Source organism: Eulemur rufifrons, chromosome 15, assembly GCF_041146395.1.
Source record: "Eulemur rufifrons isolate Redbay chromosome 15, OSU_ERuf_1, whole genome shotgun sequence".
Classification (NCBI taxonomy): Eukaryota; Metazoa; Chordata; class Mammalia; order Primates; family Lemuridae; genus Eulemur; species Eulemur rufifrons.
Window position 1 is genome coordinate 64,976,188 of NC_090997.1, and position 26,105 is coordinate 65,002,292.

A 26,105-nucleotide genomic window follows, 5' to 3' on the forward strand; every position below is an offset into this window, starting at 1 on the left:
ATGAGGGTTCAGTGTGTTAAGCCCTGGTTCAGTTAAGGCCCCAGACTCTTTGATTCAGAGTCTTTAGCCCAGAAGCTATATATGGTTTCCATAAGGTTTTGTTTGGTCTGTACAGCATCTTCCCTTTGTGGTTCTGTTGCTTTAATTACCAACTGAACAATCAGGCCATTTCAAACCACCCAAATCTCACATTTCCAGCTTCTTTTGGAAATTCTGGTCCTTCAGGGTATTCTTTTATGTTGACAATTGGCTGAGCTAATTACCTGCTGCCCTTTTAGAGGAGCCACAGCAAGTGCCTTCTTGGTTTTCTCAATGAGAGAATCACTCCTTTATGGTACCTCTTTGGCTCTGGTTGGCCTGAAGGCAGACAGTCTTCAAAGGCAGGGAAGCAAGGGCACAGTCATGCTGTCTGTCCCTGGAGGCAGGCAGTCTTGTTTGGAATTCTGACCTCTTGGTCTGGCTGAATGACAGCAGGCAAGTTACCTGAGCTGCAGATGTTACCTCACAGGAGTAATGTGATGAATAATAAAATAATCAACTTTAGTTTATCATGGTGGCTGGCACTTTGTAAGTCCTCTATGAGGACTTACATTAGCTATTTTCATTGATATTGTCAACATTATCATTTCCTACGTGCCCCAGACAGAAGGATAGCAGGGGAATATAGGGAGGTGTGCACATCTTTTCAGGGTTAGAGATTGTTTCATTCCCTTTGGTAATTCTTCAAAATATTTTATATCCCCTCCCCTCAAAAATTGTTTTGTGTATCTTCAACCCTGCTGATACCAGGGCTTGTTTCCTCTCATTCTGTCTTCTGAGTTGATTATCCTTTCATGTATAATTCTTTTATTTCAGTTTCTGTATTTCAACATTCTATACTATTAATATAGCTACTTGGAAGAAAATTATAAAATTTTAGAAATAAGACTAGTTGTGTTGCAGATATGTGGGGAACAAACTTTTAATAAAAGACTTTTTTGCTATTAAACTGAATTTTATGATTTTGTCCTACTGTCTTTGCTGTGATGTCCTTGATGATTACTATAGAACAAACAATAATAAGCAACAGTAATATCCTATAGGAGCCTTCCCTCATGTACAATTTTATTTTTCTTTTAAGGAGATAAGGTAGGGTAAAAAGTAGTTTGTTTATACTACCATTTTGCTAGTAATCTGTTAGAAATTTACTTTCTTAAACCTCGATAATTGCTGCTATAGAACTAAAATATTCTTGTTATACTGATAGACCAAACAAAAGTGATAAAAGCAAATCTATCATCTAATTTTATATTATATGTAAATTAGTAAATCTTTTCAAGATAAAGAAAGGTAGCTTAGGACAAAGATATCTTGGTATATATTGAACATTATCTTCCCTGAAAGAAAGTTGAATCTGAGAATCTAACAGTACTTTAAAAATGTGTGCCAGTGTTTATTTAGAATCCCTTCTATTTTATTAGAAACAGGAACAGTAATTTCACCAGTAGGAAGTAAGTGTGTGCTCTCAATACAAGTAAGTTTACCACTCCTTCGATTGTTGTCCATTGCAGACATTTTGGATCCAAGGTAAGGATCCAAATGAGAAATAAGAAGCATCCAGTCCTTGATGATTGATTTAAGTCCTGTTCAACTAGATGAACGCTTCCATCAGAAGGAAGAGTTGCTGTTCCTTCTGGCTGGCTCTGTGTTTATTTCAGTGCTCTAAAGAACTTTGTACTTGGGCAGCTGTGTTCTGTTGTGTCAGGCTGCTGGACAGGAGTTGATGCTCACTGCACCGCTGACCAGGGCTGCTTTACTGAAGCTCACTGGGCGCCCATCAATCACAAAGTGGCGGATGCAGCCTGTGAAGGGTTTGCTGGGGGCCAAGCGTGGTGTCAGTAGAGACTCTGAAAAGAGAAAGAAATAAAAACAAAGATTGAAATTGAAGCATTCCAAGCCCAAATGTTACTTATGGGTAAAAAAACATGTCAAAAATGGAATATAGTTGTAATTGACTCATTTCTCAGGAACATTATTTGCTTTTGAAGTAATATGAACATGTGGTAATTTTAATGTTTTGCCATGTTTTCCATGACCACATTTCTGGGTATTGAAGCTGTCTTCCAAGGCTGAAATTTACCACTTAAATGTAAAGCCTCAGCGTGAACTTTCATGATCTACGCATGGTTTTTAAAGTTGATTTCACCTGGGCCTCAGTTATATTGCATGTTTTGCTAAGCAGGGGGAAAGAAATTTTAGCTTCCACACTATTTTTGGATTTGGTTAGTGTTTCTGTTTAATTCGTTATCTTTCACCATTAAGCCTCCACATTTTTGCCAAGCTCACAAAATATAATGAGAAAATAATGAATTCAAATAAACTAAAATTTAATTTTTCTGAGCTCAGGGTTTAAGAACTATAAGTAGGGCAATGATAACTAGCTTAATCTTCATGTGAACACAGTTGCCCTGTGGTATGCCAGGGGAACTTTCTCCCCTTATCTTAATTAGAGATCTGGAAGCAGCCTTATGCTTATTAATTGTACAGTCACAATTAAATGTGTTGGAATGATAGAAGCTATATAATTTAAAACAATTTAGAGAGCTTAGAAATATCATAAAATTAAAATCCATTTAGTCAAAGCTTATTAATATGTACAAATAGCTATGTGAGGAGTAGCAGATAAAGGATGGAAAATACTTAGAAATTAGTAACTCAAGAAAGAATGTAAAACAGGACAGCAAATTAAACATCAGCAAGCAGCTGTAATAAGTTTTCTAAGCAATGTAGAGTAAGAATATGCAGAACCTATGTACCGGAAATAAATCATGGAAATGGCATTTCATATTTAGAATGATAATCATAAAGTTTTAGATTTGGAAGGGGCCTGAGAGATCAATTTCCTTTATTGTCTTAGGATTAGTATGACAATATATATTCCTCAAGCCTGCTCAGTGTACTTCATTGTCAGAATAAAAAATGAGTGATCAGGAAAGATTGTAAGAGGTAGAAACATCTAATGCTTCTGTTTATTTTGGAGACTAGATTTAGAACATAGGTTTTGATTCTGCCCAAGTTTGCCCCCCTTTGGTTCATGGGGGAAATCATCCGGAGGTAATAATTCATATAGCAATTATGGTCTGCATAATTTACCACACAATTAATTGTAGCTAGTGACAGTACAGTGCCCTTGAATCCTAAAGATTTGATTAATAAAATCAATGCATTACTTTAAGAGAATGTTACCCAGGTTGAAGGCTCGACTATATACAGAATAATGCAGGATTTTCAGTAGAGAAATGAATAGTTCAACTCACATGAGGGCTACATTAACTGAAAAATTTCTTTAACTTTTAATTTTGATTTTAAAATTATCATACACTAAAGTTGACTTTTTTTGGTGTGTAGTTCTACAAATTTTATGCATTAGCTTTTTATCGATAGAAATAATGAGTCACTAGGGTTCTGAATGACATAAGAGAACTGGTAAGGATTCCAAGAAAATTCAATGTGGATAGGGGTTTTTATTTATGCCTCATTTCTCTAGTTATCCTTCTTAATGCTCTGGGTTCTGATGTGATTTTAGTAGAACTATTCTTGAATAGCTCAAAATGATATAATTAATTACATTCAGCTTAAATTATAATTGCTTTTGTTCTGGGCTTGCTGGCATGATTCTTGATGGAATTAAAAGCTGCATTGGTGCAGGGGGCTGGTGGTTAGGCCCCCCCGGCCTTCTAGTTCCCGTGTGCTGGCTCATTAGCTAAAGTTTGCTATGCATTATATGTCTCAGGCAGCCTGAATTTGGCTTCAGGTACATCTTACCCATCCAGTCTGTGGAGCTTAGCAACTCCTGTAGTGAAGCAGTGTGTGAGGCTGGGATCAGAGAGTGAAAACAAACAAAAAATCAGAGAGAAATATTTGTTTGAATGATGTAGTAAGTGCTCTGGGTAGAGAGTGAAGAACAAGTACTATAACTTCTATGAGGGAGGGCCATGCTTGTTTTGTCCATCTTCTGGACCCTAGCATGGTGCTTAATAGACAATCCATGTTGTATGTCGAATGAAGTTATGTTCCCTGCCAGCAAGGAGTATACTATTTAGCTTCAACAATATTTTGCGTTAAGTGCTACAACAGTAGTATACATACACATTCTAGAGTGAATGGCCATGAGGGTAAGTAGAAGCCTGAGCTTAGTCCCAAAGGTCAATAAGGAGCTAGATTGGGGAGGAATGGGAGAAATTGTTCCTTAAAAAAGTACTAGGAGAGGAAAGGAAGAGCATTTCCCAGAAATTGAGGCCCTGTGCACTTGTGCAAAGACCTGGAGCAAAGAGAGCATCACTGAACATTTAGGGAACCGTAGGTCCCAGAAGGTAGGGGGAGACCCCAGAGGCAGGGGCAAGGAGGAGACAGATGATCAAGAACCTTGCATACTATGCTGAATTTGATCCTGTGGGTCCTTGGAAACCTGTAAAATATCTTAAACTATTTTGTGATTTCTAGAAAGGAAGCAATGTGCAGAAAGTGAGAACTGATGTGAGACATTTTCCATACCGCACCCACATGAAGTGCAGTGGGACCTTTGCCAGGATCCAGAACTAATGCCAGGAGTAGGAGCAGAGGACTTGGTGAATGGAGATGTGAATGGATGGGGAAAATAAAGGAGAAGAAGAGTTACTTTTTGAGGGTCTCAAATATTTATTTCAATACTTAGTTACCATCACTGTCAATACTAGTATTTAAAAAATTCACACAAAGGAGAAGAGTACTTAGTTGTTACTATTTTGGGAGTACCCAAGGTCAGATGCTTAATTTTTTTTTTTTTTTTTTTTTGAGACAGGGTCTCCCTCTGTCCCTGGGGCTAGAGTGCAGTGGCATCATCTTAATTCACTGCAACCTCAAACTCCTGGGGTAAAGCGATCTTCCTGCCTCAGCCTCCTGAGTAGCTAAGATTACAGTCACACACCACCACGCCTGGCTAATTTTTCTATTTTTGGTAGAGACGGGGTCTCTCTCTTGTTCAGGCTGGTCTCGAACTCCTGGCCTCAAGTGATCCTCCCGCCTTAGCCTCCCAGGGTGCTAGGATCACGGGTGTGAGCCACCATGTCCAGCACATATGCTTAATTTTATCTGTGCTTTCTCACTCTCAAAGCATTTTCTGCCTTTACATGAGTCAGTCTAAAATAATCTAGTTACAAGATTATTAAAATCCCTATCAGGCCAGGTATAGAAAGACAAATATCACATGTTCTCACTCATATATGGGAGCTAAAAAAGTGGATCTCATGGAGATAGAGAGGAGACTGGTGTCTATGGCCATAACACCCTGAATACACCTGATCTCTTCAGATCTTGGAAGCTAAGTAGGGTTGGGCCTGGTTAGTACCTGGATGGGAGAGGAGAATGGTGATTACCAGAGGCTGGGAAGGAAAAGGGGGAAGGGGCAAAGAAGAGAAGTTGGTTAATGGGTACAAAAATACAGTAAGATCGAAGGAATAAGTTCCAGTATTCGATAGTATAGTAATTTATTGTATATTTCAAATTAACTAGAAGATAAGAATTGTAATGTCCCCAACACAAAGAGAAGATAAATGTTTGAGGTGCTGAATATCCCAATTACTCTGATTTCATCATTACATATTTTATACAGGTATCAAAATATTACATGTACACCCAAAATATGTACAACTATGATGTATCAGTAAAAAAAATCCCCACCAAATTCTAGATGGAAAAGCTTAGTTGTCTAATTCTTATATCCCTCTCACCAGCTATAGCATTCAGTTTTTCCAAGTTAGGGAAATGTATAAAAACAAATGCATTCAACATAAGGACATGATCCTTTCTTCAGAGGTTTAAAACAATTGGGGGACGGGGGCGTCCATAAGTATCCTCCTATCACCATTCTGGATTATCCACCATTCTTGGCAGATGATAGCAATGGTTACTGATGATGTTTACAGAGTTGCAGCTGGGAACCTCTCTTAGGGAATGTCACTACGTAGACACAATAGAACGTATGGTCTACAGCTGTTTTTTGCAATTCAGACTAATCGTGGACAGGGAGAACTTCGCATTCTTTCCTACTAAGGAAGGGAGTAATTATCAGCAAACTTAATCTTCCGAGGTTCTCAGATCCTGGAGCAGTGTTAGCAAATGAGTTTTCTTTGTGTTATAGATAAAATAGAGCATATGTTTCACAATGTATGTGTGTGGTGTGTACTTAAAGGGGAGAGAAAAAAATGAGCAAATATGGCAAGAGGAGAGTCATATCTACTGGTTAGGATGCTGGGGTCTAGGTCTTATGTGTCACTTTGTTGTGCTTTTTCCCATTAATGGACACTGTATATAAAATCTTTTGAATTATTAGGTGAATTATGAAAACACATGGCTCAATTCATTAATACTGTAATAACAATTACAAAAACTTACTATTTTTTTGGATTTGGAAACTTTTCCCTTTTAAATAACATTTACCTGGAACACCTCCAACAAACACAGGCTCTCTGTGATCAACTGGTTTTGGATTCAGGGGTCCAACCACATGATTCACTTCAGAGTCTACATCCAACTGAACCACATTTGAATCTCTAATAACTGAAATACAGGGAAAAGATTGGTCACAAGTGGCACTAGAAAGATGAATTTTCACATGAAAGAGACTAATTTATCACAGTAATGGCTTTTATTTATTTCAGAATAAAACCCCACACTTTTTCCTATATCATTGAAAACATCAATGATGTCTAACAATGTTTAACCAAACAATCACTGTAACATTTTCCTTTGAAAGGGAGAATGTTCCTCTTGTACCACTTTTTTGCTCCATAAGTTATGTATTCTTTAAACAACTACTCAGCATTATTTTGGCAGCATTCACATTTTCAAATTACATGTGAGTTCAATACACATATTTTAGTAAAATAACACTTGATACTCTTTTCTTGGCTACTTTTAGACTTTCATCCATCACCTATCATATGTTATAGTCTAGATTTTGCCAGGTCATCATCCCACAGGTGGGCGTGCAGGCTCACCTTTGTAAAGGAACCCAGGACACTCAGCGTTTCTCACCTGTAATTCTGTGCCATCTGCCATCACAGAGACTCTGCTTGGGTATTACTAAGGTAGAAAAGTCTCTGATGCCATTATTGACTTTCACTATGACCTGAAAAAGACATGGCACATTATATGATTTAGTTTCGTTTCTCCTTATTGTGATAAAACTAAATTTCTTAAATAATTTACCAGTGAAGCAGTACTTTTAACAAATACCCACACATGATTAACTTTGCAATTTGAACACAAGGGGTCACTCTTTGGTAGGCTATAGTTTACACTGGGGTTGCTCCTTGGAGAGAAAACAAAGTAATCACACAGGACAAAATAGGAAGAGAAAGACAATAAGAAATAGAATGAATTCCTTTAATTTCTAAAGATGAAGTGTGTTATTCAAAGAAAGTTAAAGCATTGGTGAAAAGCATGGACTTGAAGGCAGACTTATCTTACTCTCTGCCTTAGTTTTCTCATTTATAAAATAAGAGTGATAATATTACCTACATCATAGAGATGCTGGGAGGATTAAATGAGTTAATACATAGAAAGCATTTAGAATAGTACCTGACACATAGTAAGCACCAAGTAAGGATAAGTTTTATTGTTAAATGGTTTATTATAGTTTAATAGAACATACTAGGCCTCATATAAAAATCCATTATATTAAGTTAGAATATGGTTTTTCATACATATTTACTTGAGTACCTTCATTAATATTCTTTAGTAATATTTTAGGATGAGAGTGGTGTTTATAAGAAAATTTTTTATTTTTAGCAATTGCGAATAATATGTATATTCATAGATTATATGTCTATATATCTGATATGCATGTATTATATCAGATATACATATAGATACATAGAAAGGTGTTTTAGTGTTTGTTGATTTTGATAATTGGTTATGTTTGCTGCTTCCTCTTTTAATTCTTTTTTTTTTTGAGACAGAGTCTCGCTCTGTTGCCCGGGCTAGAGTGCCGTGGCGTCAGCCTAGCTCACAGCAACCTCAGACTCCTGGGCTCAAGCAATCCTCCTGCCTCAGCCTTCCGAGTAGCTGGGACTACAGGCATGCACCACCACGCCCGGCTAATTTTTTCTATATATATTTTTTTAGTTGGCCAGATAATTTCTTTCTATTTTTAGTAGAGATGGGGGTCTCGCTCTTGCTCAGGCTGGTCTCGAACTCCTGACCTCTAGAGATCCACCCGCCTCGGTCTCCCAGTGTGCTAGGATTACAGGCGTGAGCCACTGTGCCCGGCCAAATTCTTTGGTTAAAACTCTTTATGTTGTTATTGGTGACCTTTTTTTGGTAACTTTGCCATATTTTCATGACTGTTCTAATCAAATCAACTCCCAACATATGAATCTGAATGCAAATATTGCCCACATTTAAATTTCACATTACAGCTTCCCTATTTTTTTTTTCCAGTTAGGAAAGATTGATGAAATAATTCTGTGAAATAAATCTGCTTCAGATCTGGAATCCAACGTTAGATGAGACAAATTGTTAAGAAAGTTTTAAAACGCTACCTGCCCATTTTTCATGTGGACATTTAGGTACTCCCCATTGACACTGTGGCCGTGGACAAGGGTTCCGGAACTGCTTCTAGGACGGACTTCAAATGCAATTTCAAACTTCAATCCAATATTGAAAGACTCATCTGTGGAGAGAAATCCTATAAACTCTCAAGAACAGCAAAATAGACTTTGTAACTATGGCATGATTTTGTAATTATCCATTTTTGTATGTGTTTTTGAAAGTTTGATGCGTTTTTCAACAGATGAGTAGACAGTGACTTTTCCATGTCAAACTCACCGTGGAAAGCTCTGTGAGGTAGTAAGATAACTAACATATCACGACTGTTGTGGGGCATGAGGCTGGGAACAGCACACTAAAAACACTTTACGTGCTATGGGAGTTCAGGAAAGGGTAAATTAATTCCCAATAGCAGCACCATTCAATATTTCACAGGTGAGGAGGACAGGGCAGTCTGGGCAGAGGAAGTGGCCTGAACACAGGTGCGGAGGCTGGAATGCTTGGGGAGCACCGTGAAGGCCAGTGTGGCTGGATTGTTCCTGCAAGGGGAGGAGGAGGTGAGTGGGGAGCCGCACGGGGAAGGGTCCTAATGCTGAAGTATGGAAGTTAGACTTTATTTTGCAGTCACTGAGCAAAGGAGATGACTTGATTAGACATATATTTTAGAATAATTTTTAAACCAAAACCTAACTGGTGCCAGTGCTGCAGAGCATTTCAGAGAAGAGAGAAAGTGAGACAACAAAGTATTTCGGAGCTGTTGAGATGATCCAAGAAAATTCTTACTAAGAATAGCAGTATTCACTCCAAGAGACTCATTGCAAAGCTGGGCATCTTAATAACGTTCACTTGACATGTCTCCTTATAAATCACTTTTTAATTTTTCCTGGTATTAGTTAATGTTCATGGAGTAGCACATAAATTGTGCAGTTTGCTATGCATTTCACACTGTCCAAACCTTTAGTGTTCTTAACACTGAAATTCAATGAAGGGCTGAGAAATGTGAGTGTAGGTGTTTTAGTAGGAATAAAGCGGGGTGGGGCAGAGAAGGAAAGTGAAATCATGAGCCAAAGAGAGGAAGTACTGCCTCTGGTTATTCTATTGGACATGGTGCTAGTTTTAAAAAATAATACTTGGCTGCCTTGTAATTTCTTTATTCAGAGGGTGTACAGAGTGCTGAAGTGCCTTGAGGGCAGGGAACACGTGTTTTTTACCCTTTTCCTATCCTGATTCCTGAGTCTATTCTGGTGCCTTCCTCACACCCAACGGTTGCTCTTTAGACTGTCTGTTGGAATGGACTGGATAACGATTGTGTGTAGCCTGCTAGGATTTTATTTATTTTTGGAACTGTTATGTTCCATTCATTTGGCATAGGGACTGCCATACAGGAGGCACACACCATAAAAACTATTGAATGAAAGAGAGAGTAATGGTTGAGGAGAATAAAAATCCAGAAATAAACTTTCTGAAGCATAGTGTTGTTTGCTGGTGTTGCAGGACGGGGGGGAGGAAGTGGGACTTCCTGTAGAGGGACAATGGTTCATGCTAAGGGAACAGAGCAAGACCCAGAGGAGCAGCATAGGCAGTTCTAAAGGAGCTGAGATGGTCTGCATCCAGAAGTTTGGCGGCTGTGGAGAAGCTCCGGTCAGGGCAAACAAACAGGGAGGGTGTGGAGTGGTAGGAGGGGAGAAGGGTGGTCCTTCTGGAGAGAGATCATTTTCTAGGGCTGAGTTTGGCATTCTTAAATTTTAACTCTGGGCCTGATATTCCATGTTTATCATCTATAAGAAAGAAGCATTTCATAATTCATGTTTTTTTTTTTTTTTTAGCATAACTCATGTTACCTAGAACCACGTATCCTCCTTCTGTTGAAAAGTAAGTTCCTGTTTCCATCGGACCTTCAAAACAAGGGGTCACGCTAAATGTCTGAGAAGCAGAGGTGATGGAGGCCCCATTGAGCTGGAGATTGCTGAGACAGCCACTGAGACTGTAGACTGAATTAATCTGAGAGAAGAAGACATATCTTAAAATCCATTTTCTCAACACAGATGGGGAAGCAAAATGAAGGGGTTTGAGTTCTGAGAGAAACCAAGTCATTCCTCATTTTATTTATTTTAGCTATCTGAATGATCAATACTTTTCCAGGTAGTTGGGTTTTTAACTAGTTCTTTGAAGCTGGAATTTTTTTAATTGATGTCACCCTGCAGTAATTAAGCTACGTAAATTTTTATAGAACAACTTGATAAAATAAAGTACAGCTGTGGTTTTCAAATTGAGTATTAGAGATATCCTATTTTGTTTTCCTTCAAGAATGACAGCTGTGCCCAAGATCACTTAATGCTGATGAAGGCTAGCAAAGTTCTTAACTTAATCTACCCTAGCTAAATAAGCAGCAGAAGGCTTGCGTTTCTGGTTTCATTAGCTGCCTCTGTGGTTGAGAATTTCTCATATCACAGAACATGAAACTTGGTCCACTTTAGACAATTGATTTCACACTGCATTTAGAAATCTTTTAAAGAGGTTGACATGGAATTGGGGCTGCTTATTTAAAATATAATTATAATCTAAACCTTTTGCTTTGTCTACATATATTAATGCATCTTAGAAATGTATTATTATTTTGTGCTAAAATCAAATCTATTAATATATTTATGTTAAGAAAAACTTAGTCCTTTGATACATTTTCTTTACTACTAAATATTTTTGAAAGGTGCAATATTTTTAATTTTTAAATTACAAAAATAACGTTTCTTATTGTATTCTCACTTATCCCCAGGGTAACCACATTTCCGTGCACATTTACAAATTGTGTGTGTGTGTGTATGTGTAAGAAACAAAAATGGGATTGTAGTTTACATAATGACCTACAACTTTTTCTGCTCAATAATATGGAATGACTTGCTTTCTTTTTTTGTTATCTCTACATTAAAAGAGTACTTGTTGAATAAATAAAATTCCCTTGAGACATAAATTTTCATAATTTGTATCTCTGAAAATTGTTTTCATTTCACATCTACTTTAGAATGAAAAGATCACTCCTGATTTTGTAATGAGACAGGGCAGACAGCCCATAGGACAATACTTTGCTATCTCATCTCCAGCCAAACTACGAATTTACTCTTGCTAAGTTTCCTAATCTGTAAAATGAGGGCCTTGACTAAGTGATATTTCAGCTCTTAAGGTCCATAGCTCTACCTGGTCATGCTGGCTTACCTGGACATTTTTCACAGCCCTTCCCGGAGCCACACCTCCCAAATAAATGGGACCCTTGATTTTCCAGGTAGCTGCAGTAGGAGGAAGACTTTCTTCTAGGACTCGAAGACCATCTATTATCAGTCGGCCACTGCTCTTTTCCCGAATAAATATCACCTGAATGGAGAGAAGGAAAAGGGAAAAACTCAGGTACATATCAAGATTGGGGAGAAGGCTGTGTTGCGTCTCCTCCCAACTTTGCTATTGCAGTGCTGTGGGAAATCTGAAGAAAGTTTATTTTAAAAAGTAGTATCTTTTCTGAAGGTCAGGAGTTTGTCTCTTCCTCTGTTTAGTAGGCTTCTGGCAATCCATTTTGTAAAATGACAGAAACTTTATGCCTTATTTGGTTCTGTTATGTTGTACAGCCTATGTTTTATTGTGAGTTGTCTCCAGGCCTCCTTGCTTTGTAAACATAAGTGTATTTTCCTGCTCACCTTTGATTTATCACTTCATGTGTTAGAGGAAGTGATCCATGTTTTCTGACCTTTATTTAGATAGAATGATTTAAAGCTTCAGGCTTAATTTCTGAATAAAGCTTATATTTAGCTCAATTCTCTGGGAAGCTCTTTCCAGTTGACCAGCCCACATGTTATCTCCCTCTCTCAAATGTGTAATTAACTATAAATCCATCTTACATTGCCATTACTAACCACTGATTTTTTTCAATATTTATGTGTTCCTCCTGTGATATCCTGTCTTCCTGATTTACTCTTCACTTTGTGTCTTCCACAGCTTAGTCCATAAAAGACATTCGGTAACAATTGTTGAAAATTAAAAAGGTATAGGCAGTAAAAAAAAGTTGAGTGAAAAATCAATAGAAACCAAACTTCAATCCTAGCACTCTGGGAGGCTGAGGCAGGAGGATCACTCGAGGTCAGGAGTTCGAGACTAGCCTGACCAAGAGTGAGACCCTGTCTCTATTAAAAAATAGAAAGAAATTAACTGGACAACTAAAAATATATAGAGAGAAAATTAGCCGGGCATGGTGGCGCATGCCTGTAGTCCCAGCTACTCGAGAGGTTGAGGCAGGAGGATCACTTGAGCCCAAGAGTTTGAGGTTGCTGTGAGCTAGGCTGACACCACGGCACTCACTCTAGCCCAGGCAACAGAGTGAGACTCTGTCTCAAAAAAAAAAAAAACAAAAACAAAAAACAAACAAACCAAACTTCAGTTTATGTTGGCCACTGATCCTTTGGTTAAAACAATTATACTCAGCCTGCATCTCTTTTTAAATAGTATGCTTTGAGATTTTTATAAGGAATTAATAAAAGTTTTTGAAATTGAAGTCTGAGTGTACAGCAGCAGAATTTTGTAATGGCTATTTCTCTGGAGAGATCAATGGTGGGACATTAGTGTCAGTCCATTTGACAAGGGTAGATTTGCTGATAATGCTGTTCTCTGCCTTCAACTTACATCATGCCACGATCCATCATTGTATTTCTCCTGGCTCCTAATCTTCAGCTTCTTGTGGCCAACATTAAACATGAAAATCAAGCGGCCATGGGCCAAAAATAGAGTCATGAAGTCATTCTCTTCTTGATCGGAGACATAGAAAATCATCCCATGGGAGGAACGAGTTTTCAGACGAATGGAAAACTGAGATCTGGTAAATGAAAAGAAAAAGCTTACTATATGTAACATGAGACTGAGGATAATCTCTAACTTCTCAAAGTACTACAGTGTAAGGAAGAATGAATAAGTAGCCATTCTACCTAATCCAAAACAATATCACTTCTAATTATTCCCTTAGTATTAATGAATATTGAGTAAGCATGGCTAGCTCAAAAATGTAAATTCTCTACTTTCTTATACAACAGGGATATATTCCACATCTAAGGAAGTGTTTTATTCAGTTAAGGATCTTATTTCAAAATGTCTTGGTTTGAAAATATGGTTGCAATTTTGTAAAAATCTATATGTTAAAGACTCTTATCCATGTGGATAAAATACAAGTGCATAATTAGTATGGATACATTTGCATAGAAATGATATTATTTGTGTACTAACATACAAATTAAATTTTTCTCCCAGTAAAAATTAATTGATGGATATCACACATTGAAAACATGTTAAAAGTAGCCACCTGAGTGTGTAGAAATTAAACAAAACTTTCTGGAAATTTAGCTCCAGGCTATGGATAAAGATACATTTATTAGATTAACTTCTACTTTGATTAAATTATTCCTGAAGAATACAAAATACTGACTCTGCCTATTAGGAAAGTAGCAAATTAGAAGGCATTAGAGGTTTCTTACTGGACGCATTGCCTGTATGAATGTTTGAAAGAGTTGTGTAAACCCAGGCCAGGTGCAGTGGCTCATGCCTGTAATCCCAGCACTTTGGGAGGCTAAGGCTGGAGAATCACTTGAGGCCAGGAGTTAGAGACCAGCCTGGGCAATATAGCAAGACCTCTGTCTCTACAAAATCTAAAAAAAATTAGCTGAGTGCAGGATGTTCGCTTGTAGTACTAGCTGCTCAGAAGGCTGTGGTGGGAGGATTGCTTGAGCCCAGGAGTTCCAGCCTGGGTGACAGAGTGAGACCCTGTCTCTAAAAAAACAAAAACAAAAAAACCCCCAAAACCTATGTAAAAATATTTGGGCGCTAAAGCTTTAAAAACAAATCTTCAATAATTGTAAATAACCTGGAGATTTGTGAAATACCGGGAGGAGGTGATGGGGTTTGAGACAAGTGGAGGGGCAATATAATACATACAAGCATCATTGTATTTTTAGTATCTTTCCTTATTGACCTTCTAGCAGTTAGAATACATTCCCATTTATAATCTGAAAGCAATTTGTATGGGGAACGGCAGGTGATGTCAACATTAGGTAATTGGTCATTTGAAACTTGTTCCATCTTTCTTTCCTTGATTGACTTTTCTTTTTGATCAAACACATCAAACTCCTGGCAGAATGCCGTTTTATGCACCTTACATTTAGCGGAAAAGTCACAGAGAATGTAATTTATTGGAAAGCATAAATCACGTACTATTTAGTATTTGTTTTGATGATAAAATAATAGGATTAATGTGGCACAGAAAGGGAGGATCACAGGAAAAAAGATGACTTTTGTCATTAATTTTCTAGAAGCATAGTGTGTTAATTTACTTTTCACCAAAATCTCCTCTTAAGTGTTCAAATTCTTGGCGGCTGTTGGCTGTTCCTCCATATTGGTAGGCGTGCTCTATTGCCCTAGGGCTGTTGGAAAGGTGGCAATGAGAGTCTCTGGGAGTATTCTGCTCTAGGAATTTCAGGCCAACAGGATCCCATGAAGGTGCATCTTTACTTTTCTCTCCCTATCAAAACAGGAAATAAATCAAATTAAGGGATAAAAGTGACACGCTAGCAGCAAAAATTAATTTGTAATGTCCTCACCAATAGTAATAGTAATTAGAAAAGCTGCATAGTATGTGTACATTTTCCATTCAAACATTAGGCCCCTGCCTAATATTTCCCTCCCTATACCACTATAAGCAAATGACAGCAATAGCTGCAGCAGTAATAACGACATAACGTGTTAACGAACCCAAGATTCTAATCCGTGATAGTAAAGCAGAGTTAAACTGAAGCTATAGATAACTGCTCTATCATATAAATTAAGTGCACATCTAAACAACAGTGAAAAGTTGGAAATAAACCCTGAGAGAATCAATCAATGAAACCCCATATGGGCGTCAATATTACTTTATACACAGATTATTATTTATACATGTAGTGTAAAAAGTTAACATACTTGGCAACATCTTCAAAATACTTAAAAATATTTTTGGTGATAGGATATGTAGCAAAATTTTATGTGAAAGGATAGAGAATAATTTTTAAACATTTTATCATGCTCTTAAAATTGCACTCTGTTAATATTTAAAGTTGTGAAAGTATAGCCTAATATTTAATGAGTATTTAGTTTTAATTTCTGAAGCAAAATAAAAGTAAATGCAAATAAATCCAAGCATTTAGTTATTTATTCAAGCTTTGAATATCAAACGTTTGAGTATCGAATGGGTAGAAGTGGAGGGAAAGAATTCAATGTTTCTACATGCCTTCTGTGGGTGGTGCACTGTGGGGAATAGAAAAGTGAGTGAGAAATGATTCCTGTTTTTTAAGGAACAGAAAATCAATTTGGAGAAACAAGTATATAAATAGCAAATTGGAAAACAGGCAGGTGCCGGTTAGAAAGGACCTTACATGACTTGCTAGAGTCAAAGGAAGGGCTGATGGGGAGGAAATGTGCGGCAGCAGGGAGGAAAGGCGAGAGCACAGCAAGAGCCACGATTAGAAAAGAAAAGACAAGTTCTCATTCAGGATTGTTGGATGAACACACACATTTATTTTCCTCTCTCCCTAATTCCCACTGAAATGTCAGAAGAACTATACACGTAAAAATAACCCACAGCAGTCCTGGAAATCTAGAAGGGTTTCTACTAGCAGAAAGAAGCAGTGTGAAATTTCTGGAAGATATAATGCAGATTGGAACAGACTGGCAATAAAACCCTTAATCTTGTATGGGCAAAAGACAAGACCTCCAAAAAGTCAGTGTTTCAGCCAAATCCCAGAATTACCCTCAAAATCTAGACGTAGTGGGCAGAAGGCAGGTTAATTAATTCAAGGGCAGACCAGCTGTGCCAGCTTCCTGCTTTTGGGGCAGCAGCTCTTACAGTCAGGTTCTGGCAGTGGAGTCTCTCAGGGTTAGGTTGGAGAAAAAGAGATGGGAGCTCATAGCTTCACACATCCCAAAGGAAAGCCCACCTGGTTCCACTAGTCCCTCTTCTCCTCCTTACGTTAGTCGTCAGGACTCAGAACCCGAATCACTGCTACAGAAGCAAGGTTTCTCTCTTAGATGGAGGAAATACACCCAGTGACCAATAATTTTTGGTCCAGGCGCTCACCTGCAAATAATGGCCATAGCTTCAAGCCATGGGTGGGCAGAATGGGCTGGAGTGGGGCTACGGGGAGATTCTTTTCCTCTAATATGTCTTAAGAAATTTCCCCAAACCCAGGCTGTGTGTCAATCCTTACAATAACATGCCTTATAATGGGAGATACAATCACCTTTGTCTCAGTCAGGGGCCCAGCCAGAAATCCTTTGCACAGGGCCTGGAGGGTGGGGGCAAAAGAGTGGGATGGGGCGGGAGTTGGGGACTTTCCCCAACTCTGGCTGCTCTCTGTTCTCTCCATTTCGATGGCAAGGATCTCACTCTTTCTTGACCAGTGTATCCACTGAGCTCCAGAGGCTTAGCAAAGCATGGGGTTATTAGAAACAGGACATTCTCAATTTACCAGCCTTGCCTTACCGTGCTTCAATGTGTGAGACATGAACTAGGCTGTTTCTCATCTGCTGCAAAAATTAATAAACTATAGTATCTTTATATATAGCAACCAAATACTCTAAATCCTCTGTGGATATATGCTCTTAATAATGATAAACAAGACAAGTTATAACTTGATTACTACTATACACAGAGACTCAGTTTATTATCCTAAAATGGGTATGTACATAGGGATTCTCACTAAACCCCACTAGACTTTAACTTTACCATTGCAGTGTTTTTCTCTGAGGCCCTGTTAATTTCTATTTCACTGGTGGTACCAATTTCAATGTAGCAAGACTCTTTTGTCAGATAACAGCCAAGCTAGTTGAGCTACTGAAGAAAAAGAGAGCAACCTGTTATAAGGGTACAGGGGTATCTTACACAGTCCAAGAGAAGATAATATAGTGGGGTCCCACCAGGGCCCAGAATCAGGAATTGAAAAGCTAGAGTGAATCAGGGCACTCCCTTTCTGAAGGTTTCTGGTATCTCAGCTTTGATTCTCAGTATCCACTTTCATTTTTCTTTTTCTGCAGGACAGCTTTCTGCTTTTCACTCTTTCTATAAAGCAGCTTTTTTTTTTTCTGTGCATAATTAACATAGAGCTCTTAGGTTTATATCTTTTCTATTCAATGACCAGCTCAGGCTAGTCTTTCTGAGTTCTATGTTTCCAAGGAAGAGAATCTGACAGCGCAGCTTAATTCATATGATCTACTCTGGTTCAGTGATCTATACCCAGGGAAATGAGGTTGTATATCTAAAAGAGGGCCTGCCTGGTGGGTAGGGAACCAGTTCTTAGAGAAGAGAGTGGTTGGCCAGATACCCCAGAATGATGTCTATTACCATACATAAAATGTTCATTATTACATTAAATTACCTAATGAGAAACTACTTTCCCAACTGAATATGAAACATAAAAATTATGAAAATTCTTAAAGCTGGAATATAGGTGGTTAAGACAGGTATTCTCAAATACCTCTGTGGAATATAAATCAATGTTACAGTTTTGGAAAAGAATTTGCCTTGATACAGTAATTCTATCTCTAAGAATCCATCCTAAAGATTTATTCAGCAATATACTCAAAGATTTATGCACAAGGTTCTTCACCCATTAAAGGAGAAAACTGGAAACAAAGTCTATAAATGATTAAATGAATGATAATAAATGCATAAAATGGAATACTAGGTGATTGTGAAAATAAATTATTACAATACTAATTACTTTGATGCAGAACTGATAAAAATTTAAATCAGAGGTCACAAATTTTTCTTCATAGCTATTTATAAAGCTATTGAAACAAGGGTAAATACAAGAAAAGATTAGCAAACAATGACATTCTAGTTACCATAAAATACAAGTGAAATCTATAGTGATTCTGTATCTTGTTATTACAAAGTTGAGTTTCTGTCTAAGACTATTTATCATTAAGGTTAAGAAGTTTTCTATAATATGGAAAAGGTTGTGTTAATGTTGAAAAGTTTGTGTTAGTAGGGCTGTTGATTGTAATTTTGAAACTGAATGTTAGAAAATTACATTTCATAGACAGCTTCATTTAGAAAACTAGGTTCATTTAAAGCAAATTGTGTTTGCTTTAGAAGGCTGCTCTCCCTCATAGATCTGTGATGTTAACCTGCTGCCTATGACAATGACCAGTGTTCAAGTGCCAGCTACAATATTCTTAGGGTAAGCCTTTTAGCATCAGTGTATGAAGGTGATAATAAGAATCCATCAGAATTTCATGGTATCCTCTGAAAAGTTCTTCATAGTATTTTGTAGCAAATCCTTTATAAAAATCAAGGAACTTTTCTCTCTGCCTGAATCATTTAATCTTCCACATCAAATTCTGGAAATGATCCTGAAAAACTGCTAAGTTTTGATTATATATGAACAAAAGGAGAAGTTTCATGGGGATTTAAAAAAGTGGTCCACATATGCTCAAATATATGGGGAGGTACATAAGACATAATCGTCAGGGGGAAGCTGGTGAAGACACTTCCGCTTGCTGACAGTCTAGAAGCCAGCATTGGAAGGCAACCAGTTCTTCTCTAGAAAAGATAGTCAATCTCATTAGCATTCAGAGAAATGCAAACCAAATCCTCAAGGAGGTGCCATATTTGTCCATTAGATTGTTAAAATTCTAGAAATTCGATTATATTTAGTGTTGGCAATTGTGTGGGACTAGGTTCTTTCAAATGATGTTTGTAGGAGTGTAAGTTGGCATTGCCTCAATATCGAAAATGCACATTACCTTAAGCCAAGCAATTCCACTTTTAGGAATCGATCCTCCAGAAACATTCACAAAGCTTTACAGAGATATAACAACTAATATTCACTGGATGTTTATTTACTATATGCTTTGAACTGTGCTAAGTCCATTTCATTCATTAACTCACTTAATCTTTATTACTCTATGGTGCAGATAGCTAAATAGTTTTCGAACGCACATTTGTGCATTGTTCTGGATGCTTAAGATACATCAGTGAACAAAACAGATGAACTTGCATTCTAGCAGAGGAGACAGGCAATAAATAATAAACGTAATAAATAAAACATAATAATAAATTAAAATTTGGTAAGTGCTATGGAAAAATAGCAATAGAAGAAGGCAAAAGGGATCAGCAGTACTGATGGGAGGGAGACTGTGGTGTTAAAGAGGGGGTCAAGGTAAGTCTCATTGAGCAGATGAGAGCTGAGCAATCCTAGAAGGAAGAGAAGTTGTCTGTGCAGGTATTTGGGGGAGGAGTAGTCCAAGTAGAGCCCAAATAAAGAGCCTAAGGTAGGAGTGCAGGTGACCTGTCCTAGGAATAGTCAAGAGGTCGGTGTGGGAGAAGAGTGAGTGGGGTAGGCAAGTGGGAGAAGATGAACTCAGACAGGGAAATGAGCATGGATCACATAGGGCCTCTTACAAATTGTAGTGACTTGGGCTTTTACTCTGAGTGCCATGGGGGCCACTTTGGGAAGAGTGACATGATAGGATTTATATTTATAAGGATCTGACTGTTGTGTTGAGAATAGACTATCAGGAAACAGATGGAAGCAAGGAGACCTGCTGAAAGGCTATTACAATAATTCAGGTGAGAGATGACGGTGGCGTGGGCCAGGATGGGAGCACTGACACCTGAGTGTATTGTTAAATTTGGACCACGAAAAGGGTGGTGAGGTTAGACTGAAAGAACGGAAAGGGATTAAGGCTTTCATTTGTAATGAAGGCAAATAACATGCATGCTGGGAATGAGAAAGAATAGTAGTCAGAGAATGGAATTTCAGAACTCGATGATGCAGTAGCTTTAGTTGATGTCACAGATCAATTGTGCATGTGAATAGTTGAAGTGAAGGTCAAGAAAGGAGGGGAAAATCAGGGTAAGAACAGAAACTTGAATAACTTCCATGATTGTGACAAAAGCCTGAGATGTTTATACAAAAGCAAATGATACTAGAGAATTATAGTACTGAATAACATGTATTATTTATACAATTTTTTTCTTAGCACAGAGCAATTTTAACCATTGTAATGAGGTGTGAGTAAACAGCAAATTCAAACTGTTTCACTGGGAACAAGAATTGATGCAACGAACTTGGATGAGCCTGGAGGGCATTATGTTAAGTGAAATAAGACAGGCACAGAAAGATAAAAACTGCATGTTCTCACTCACATGTGGGAGCTAAAAAAGTTGAGTTCATAGAGGTAGAGAATAGAATTGTGGTTCTTAGAGGTTAGGATGGGTATGAGGGAGGGGAGGATAGGAAGAGGTTGGTTAACAGATACAAAGTTACAGCTAGATAGGAGGAGTAAGTTCTAATGCTCCATAGCATTGTAGGATGACTGTAGTTACTGTAGTTAATGATAATTTATTGTTATTTATCTCTTTATTTTCAAATAGCTAGACAGCAGGATTTTGAATGTTCCCAACACAAAGAAATGATAAATGCTTGAGGTGATGGATATGATAGATATGCAAGGCTAATTACTTTGATTTGATTATTGCACATTATGTAATATGTATTGAAATATCACTCCGTATCCCATAAGTATGTACAATTATTACATGTAAATTAAAAATTAAAAAAAAAATTAAAAATGTTTCTACATTAAAAAAAAAAGAATTGGCTGGGTGTGGTGGCTCCTGCCTGTAATCCTAGCACTCTGGGAGGCCGAGGCGGGCGGATCGTTTGAGCTCAGGAGTTCGAGACCAGCCTGAGCAAGAGCGAGACCCCGTCTCTACTAAAAAAAAAAGAATAGAAAGACATTAGCTGGACAACTAAAAAAAAAAAAAAAAAAGAAAATATATATATATATATATATATATATATGTGTATATATATATAAAATTAACCAACCAGGCATGGTGGTGCATGCCTGTAGTCCCAGCTACTCGGGAGGCTGAGGCAGGAGAATTGCTTGAGCCCAGGAGTTTGAGGTTGCTGTGAGCTAGGCTGACGCCACGGCACTCTAGCCCGGGTAACAGAGTGAGACTCTGTCTCAAAAAAAGAATTAATGCAACGAAGCTGGTAAAGTGGAATATCTGATACTGCAAGAATCCCATCTTGCATATATATATAACAGAGTTACAAACTAGAGTAAATTCTATAAAGCAGCAATGTCTAGAGTTGTGTGCATGGAATATGAGGGCAATTGGAAAGTGGGCACAGCATTATCTTTTACCTTTTTATTCTGACTTGTTTTAGGCTTTGAGAAATTTTTTCCTTTTTTGTGAAGGAGAAACAACGGTGAAGCCTCAATGGGACATTCATAAAGAGAAGTGTGGACCTTTTCAGAATATCGCTGGAAATCTTCAACCTCCACATCTCTATCCAGCCTGTGTTTGTAACAAAGGAAAAAAACAAACTTTAAAAATATCGTTTAGAATTACATGATGAAAACTATGAAAGTCAAAGAATTTTGACAATTAAAAATTTGTGTGTGTGGGGGGTGGGGGTGGGGTCTTTAACTGTCAACCACTATCTTAACCAGAACCCTTTAAATTATAATTCAACCAATTAATTAATAACTATTTGCCTGACACCACACATTCTCACTGACGAACAGTTTTTTCCTCACCACACTCTGGATATTTGGGACTGCCTCTGTGTTTCTTTATTAAATTCCTCGTTGCTTGTTCTTGTACTCAAGGAGTCTCTATTGTCTTTGTTAAGGACCTAGATTAATGGCTTTGTTTAAAGTCACCTATTAAATTAAGACAACATTCTTAAACTTCTAACAAGAATTTTGGTATGTTACTTTCTACTATACCATTGATGACAAGCACAGAAATAACTGCATCTAATATCTAAAGCATGTTCTATGCCAGGTGCTACACAAGTTGCAGCAATTGTCTCATTTATCCCTATAACAAGCCTACCAAGCAAGCGTTATTATTATCTGCATTTTGCAGGTGAAGAATGAAGGCTTGCTTAGCCAAGATCATACAGAAACGAAAGGGCAAAAAACCTACACACAAACAAGTATGACAGTTGCTCAAACACACATAAGCTTTTCATTATGTCCCCAGCGCCTCAGATAAATTTCATAGTTTTTAGTTTTAATAATGTAAATATTATCACTATTGTCTTGATCTTCTTTATCAATCATGCAGATTAATTAATAATAAAAATATTGTACCTGGTAAAGTAGGCATTACTTATACAGCCAGTGAAATTAGCATACTGGGTACTGATGGGTGAGCCGCCGAAGTAAAACTTCTTTTCACCGGTTTGCGTCTGTTCTGCTTTACCTTTGGTAGGGTTCTTAGTCCCATGTCTGCTTTTATCTACTATCAGTTCATATCTGCAAAAGAAAAAGCTTCTTTACACACCACACAGCGACCATTTTACCTGAGTTCCACTCTAGGTTGGATAAGCAGGTTTTCTCATGGAATTGAAATGGAACATAGAGTTAACAAGAAGACATCGACTTGCCAAACTCTTCAGGAGGCTCAGGATAAAATGGTTGAATATTTCTATATGCAAAAAGACTCTCCAAACCAAGACTGGAATTTAAACCCATAAAGCAAGAAGTTCGGATGACTAGTCATCAGCATTACTTTTTTGTGAATAGAACAGAACATACCTCATGGTGATCATTTAGGGAAGACCATTTAGGGAAGATCTTTGGGGAAGACCATTTTCACTGCAAAGCACATTGTATGGATTTGATCCTGATTGGAAATAGAGTCTAGAAAAAGCCTACTAATGATTTCTTTTGATGGGAGGGCTCCACAAAAGTGGACATGGAATAGCAGCACTCTACATACAACACAGGTTGATTTCTTGTTCCAGACAGCTTTTTATTATGAAAAAAATTAAGTATCACATATTTTAAAGATAAAGTCAGAGTTTTTAAAATGTGGCCATAAATGCGGTATCCTCAATTGTTTAATTCAATGTCTAAACAAGACCAGTGTTTTCCAGGCTCCTTCTATGTGCAAAACAGTGCATTCCATTCAGTACATAGTATGCATAGGCACTTCTCTCAAAGAGATTAAAACCTTTAATTCATTTTAGGTAATTTTGTAGTGATTTATTTGACATATCTTGGAAATTAATAGCAATTTTTTAAAGGAAGATAAGTTGTTCCTTCTAGCACTTTTGTTTTCACACTAGAAAAGCAATAGGATAGCCTATTATTCATAGTGGCATTTGACAAAATCACGTCCTAGAAATAGACATCGGGAAAGAACATAAGCGAGAAGTTCTACCTCGTGGGTGAGACAGAGGTAATGATGAAGTGGGACAGCCCATCATTGTACTGCTTATCTGCCGACGGAACTTTGACTCCCTTCACATCCATGACGACCGTACCGTTATCCAGTGAAATGGAGAACACGTCTGACTGAAATGCGAACACAGGCCTTTAAGTAGGGAGTCCAGGGATCCACACATTTTCAACATTCACTTAATGGTATTGCTCAAAGGAACACGCAGTGTGCAGGAAATTTGCTTGTAAAATAATTTCTATGACTAACCAAAAAAAAAAAAAATACCCTGTTGTTTGTATTGGTATTGCTTATAAAATTAGACATGTTTCCATGGAAAAATGAATCTTTTATATTTTGAACTGAACATTTTTGGTGACTTTGTTATGCTGAGAGTTTTCGTCCCAGCCTCAGTTACCTTCTTACTTTCAATCTTACTTTGAATCCCTGTTGAAAAGACAATATTTGGATCTCCTTGGGGATGTAGCTAGATGACTAGGCAATAGTTAATTTCCAAGTTTGGCTTTTTTAAATGTTTCACTTTTCATTTATAGAGACAGAAAAAAAATTTTTAGTAAGCAGAAGTTAATTCTTTTTCCAAATTTGCTTATTGCTTGTCTTAAAATATTGGCAAATGTTAATCTTACTTCTCTTTCCTTGCATGGGCACAAACCTCTAAAGTCTGCCCTCAAAATAGACTATGTTTTGTGGATAAAAAGTGTTATTTAACTAACCAGGGTAATCTGAGGCAGGTTTAGGGGCAGAGGTCCCACAAATGTTTTGAGTGAGTTCTCAAAGATGCTACTGATTTAAATTAAATCAGATATAAATGTGACAGATGCAGATCATCTATATGAAAAGTGAAAGCTGATTTCAGAAATTATGATCTGGCCCATCAGTGTATATGTTGGTGATGACCTTTTCATCAGTTAGATCTTAGGGTCACCAATCCTCTACAGACCTTATTTCATTTTTGAAATAAGATATTTTTATGAGCTGAGCTCAAGTGTTCTATAGCAAATCCAAGAACAGAGAAGTATGTATGTTTTTTTTTACTCTTTTATAAACTAAATCACAAATGTGTTTGTTCATAACATACAAACAGGGGTTCTTCTCATTTTTAGTGCCAGAAACACTTCCATATGGACCCCTAGATAAAATAATGTTTTAAAATGCATGAAACAAAATATATAAAGGAATCATTATATCAAAAAGATACCTGCACTCATATGATTATCACAGTACTATTCACAATAGCAAAGGTATGGAATCAACCTAAGTGTCCTCAACAGAGGACTGGATGAAGAAAATATGGTATATATACACAGTGGAGTACTATTCAGCCATAAAGAAGAATGAAATTATGTCTTTTGCAGTAACATGGATGGAACTAGAGGCCATTACCTTAAATGAAATGATTCAGACACAGAAGGACAAATACCAAATGTTCTCACTTATAAGTAGGAGCCAAATAATGTGTATACATGGAAGCAGGGTGTGAAATGATGGACAATGGAGACTCAGAGGGATGGGGATGGGGGTGGGAGGAGGGTGGACCTCGGGAGGCTGCTTGGTGGGTACAATGCGCGTTGCTCCAGTGATGGCTGCACTGAAGGCCCCGACTTCACCACAGTGCAATACATCAATGTAGCAGAATTGCACTTGTACCCTATGAATATATACAAATAAATAAATAAAAATAAAATGAATGAAACAAAATACGTAGGGATACAAAGGAAACCAATTACATTGAAATATAGTTTTCAAAATACTAAAACAATAAATCTGTGATGTAGTAATATGTGTATACTTTTTATTAAGGCATTAAATACTAAGATCTAGTAGCAGATCTAATAACTACTGTAATTTAGAAGTAGCAATGACATTTTGAGATATCTGTGACAATTATAATATGAAACAAAAAATATCCGTGATTTCTATTAATGACAAAGTCACAGGTACTGCTAATACTACTGTGGTTTGTTGCCTACATTCATAATTAAAGAAAATAATAAATTTCAGTTAGACAAAATAAAGATGTGATTTTTTTCCCATCCAAATTTGCAGACCTCCTGAATTCTGTCTATGAACCCCTGGGGGGAGGGGTCTGTGAATTCCAGGTTCAGAACTTCCTGTGTATAATACATATAATATTTTACAAAGTAGCCGAAATGAGGCATTCTGTGTATGTACATGAATCAAAATTAATCTGAATAGAAAATTGATTTTACATGACTAAAAATTACTTTTAATAGACAAAAATTATCACAAAGAAGTTTCCTCAGGGAAA

At 37.3% G+C, this 26,105-nt stretch overlaps 1 protein-coding gene across 2 annotated transcripts in view; it reads right to left on the reverse strand.

Moving 5' to 3' along the window:
• Window positions 1–1,682: 1,682 nt before the first annotated feature.
• The window catches only part of LAMA4 (laminin subunit alpha 4), a 133,744-nt gene continuing 109,321 nt past the window's right edge, over window positions 1,683–26,105 (reverse strand). For both annotated transcript variants that reach the window (XM_069489006.1, XM_069489005.1), the window contains exons 28-38: window positions 23,819–23,952; window positions 22,744–22,908; window positions 21,787–21,940; window positions 14,925–15,112; window positions 13,231–13,420; window positions 11,779–11,934; window positions 10,410–10,569; window positions 8,562–8,692; window positions 7,054–7,147; window positions 6,457–6,576; window positions 1,683–1,886 (exon numbers count right to left, since the gene is read on the reverse strand). In XM_069489006.1, the coding sequence (XP_069345107.1) occupies window positions 1,741–1,886; window positions 6,457–6,576; window positions 7,054–7,147; window positions 8,562–8,692; window positions 10,410–10,569; window positions 11,779–11,934; window positions 13,231–13,420; window positions 14,925–15,112; window positions 21,787–21,940; window positions 22,744–22,908; window positions 23,819–23,952 (1,638 nt within the window). In that variant the 3' untranslated portion in view covers window positions 1,683–1,740. The remainder of the gene's footprint in view (window positions 1,887–6,456; window positions 6,577–7,053; window positions 7,148–8,561; window positions 8,693–10,409; window positions 10,570–11,778; window positions 11,935–13,230; window positions 13,421–14,924; window positions 15,113–21,786; window positions 21,941–22,743; window positions 22,909–23,818; window positions 23,953–26,105) is intronic.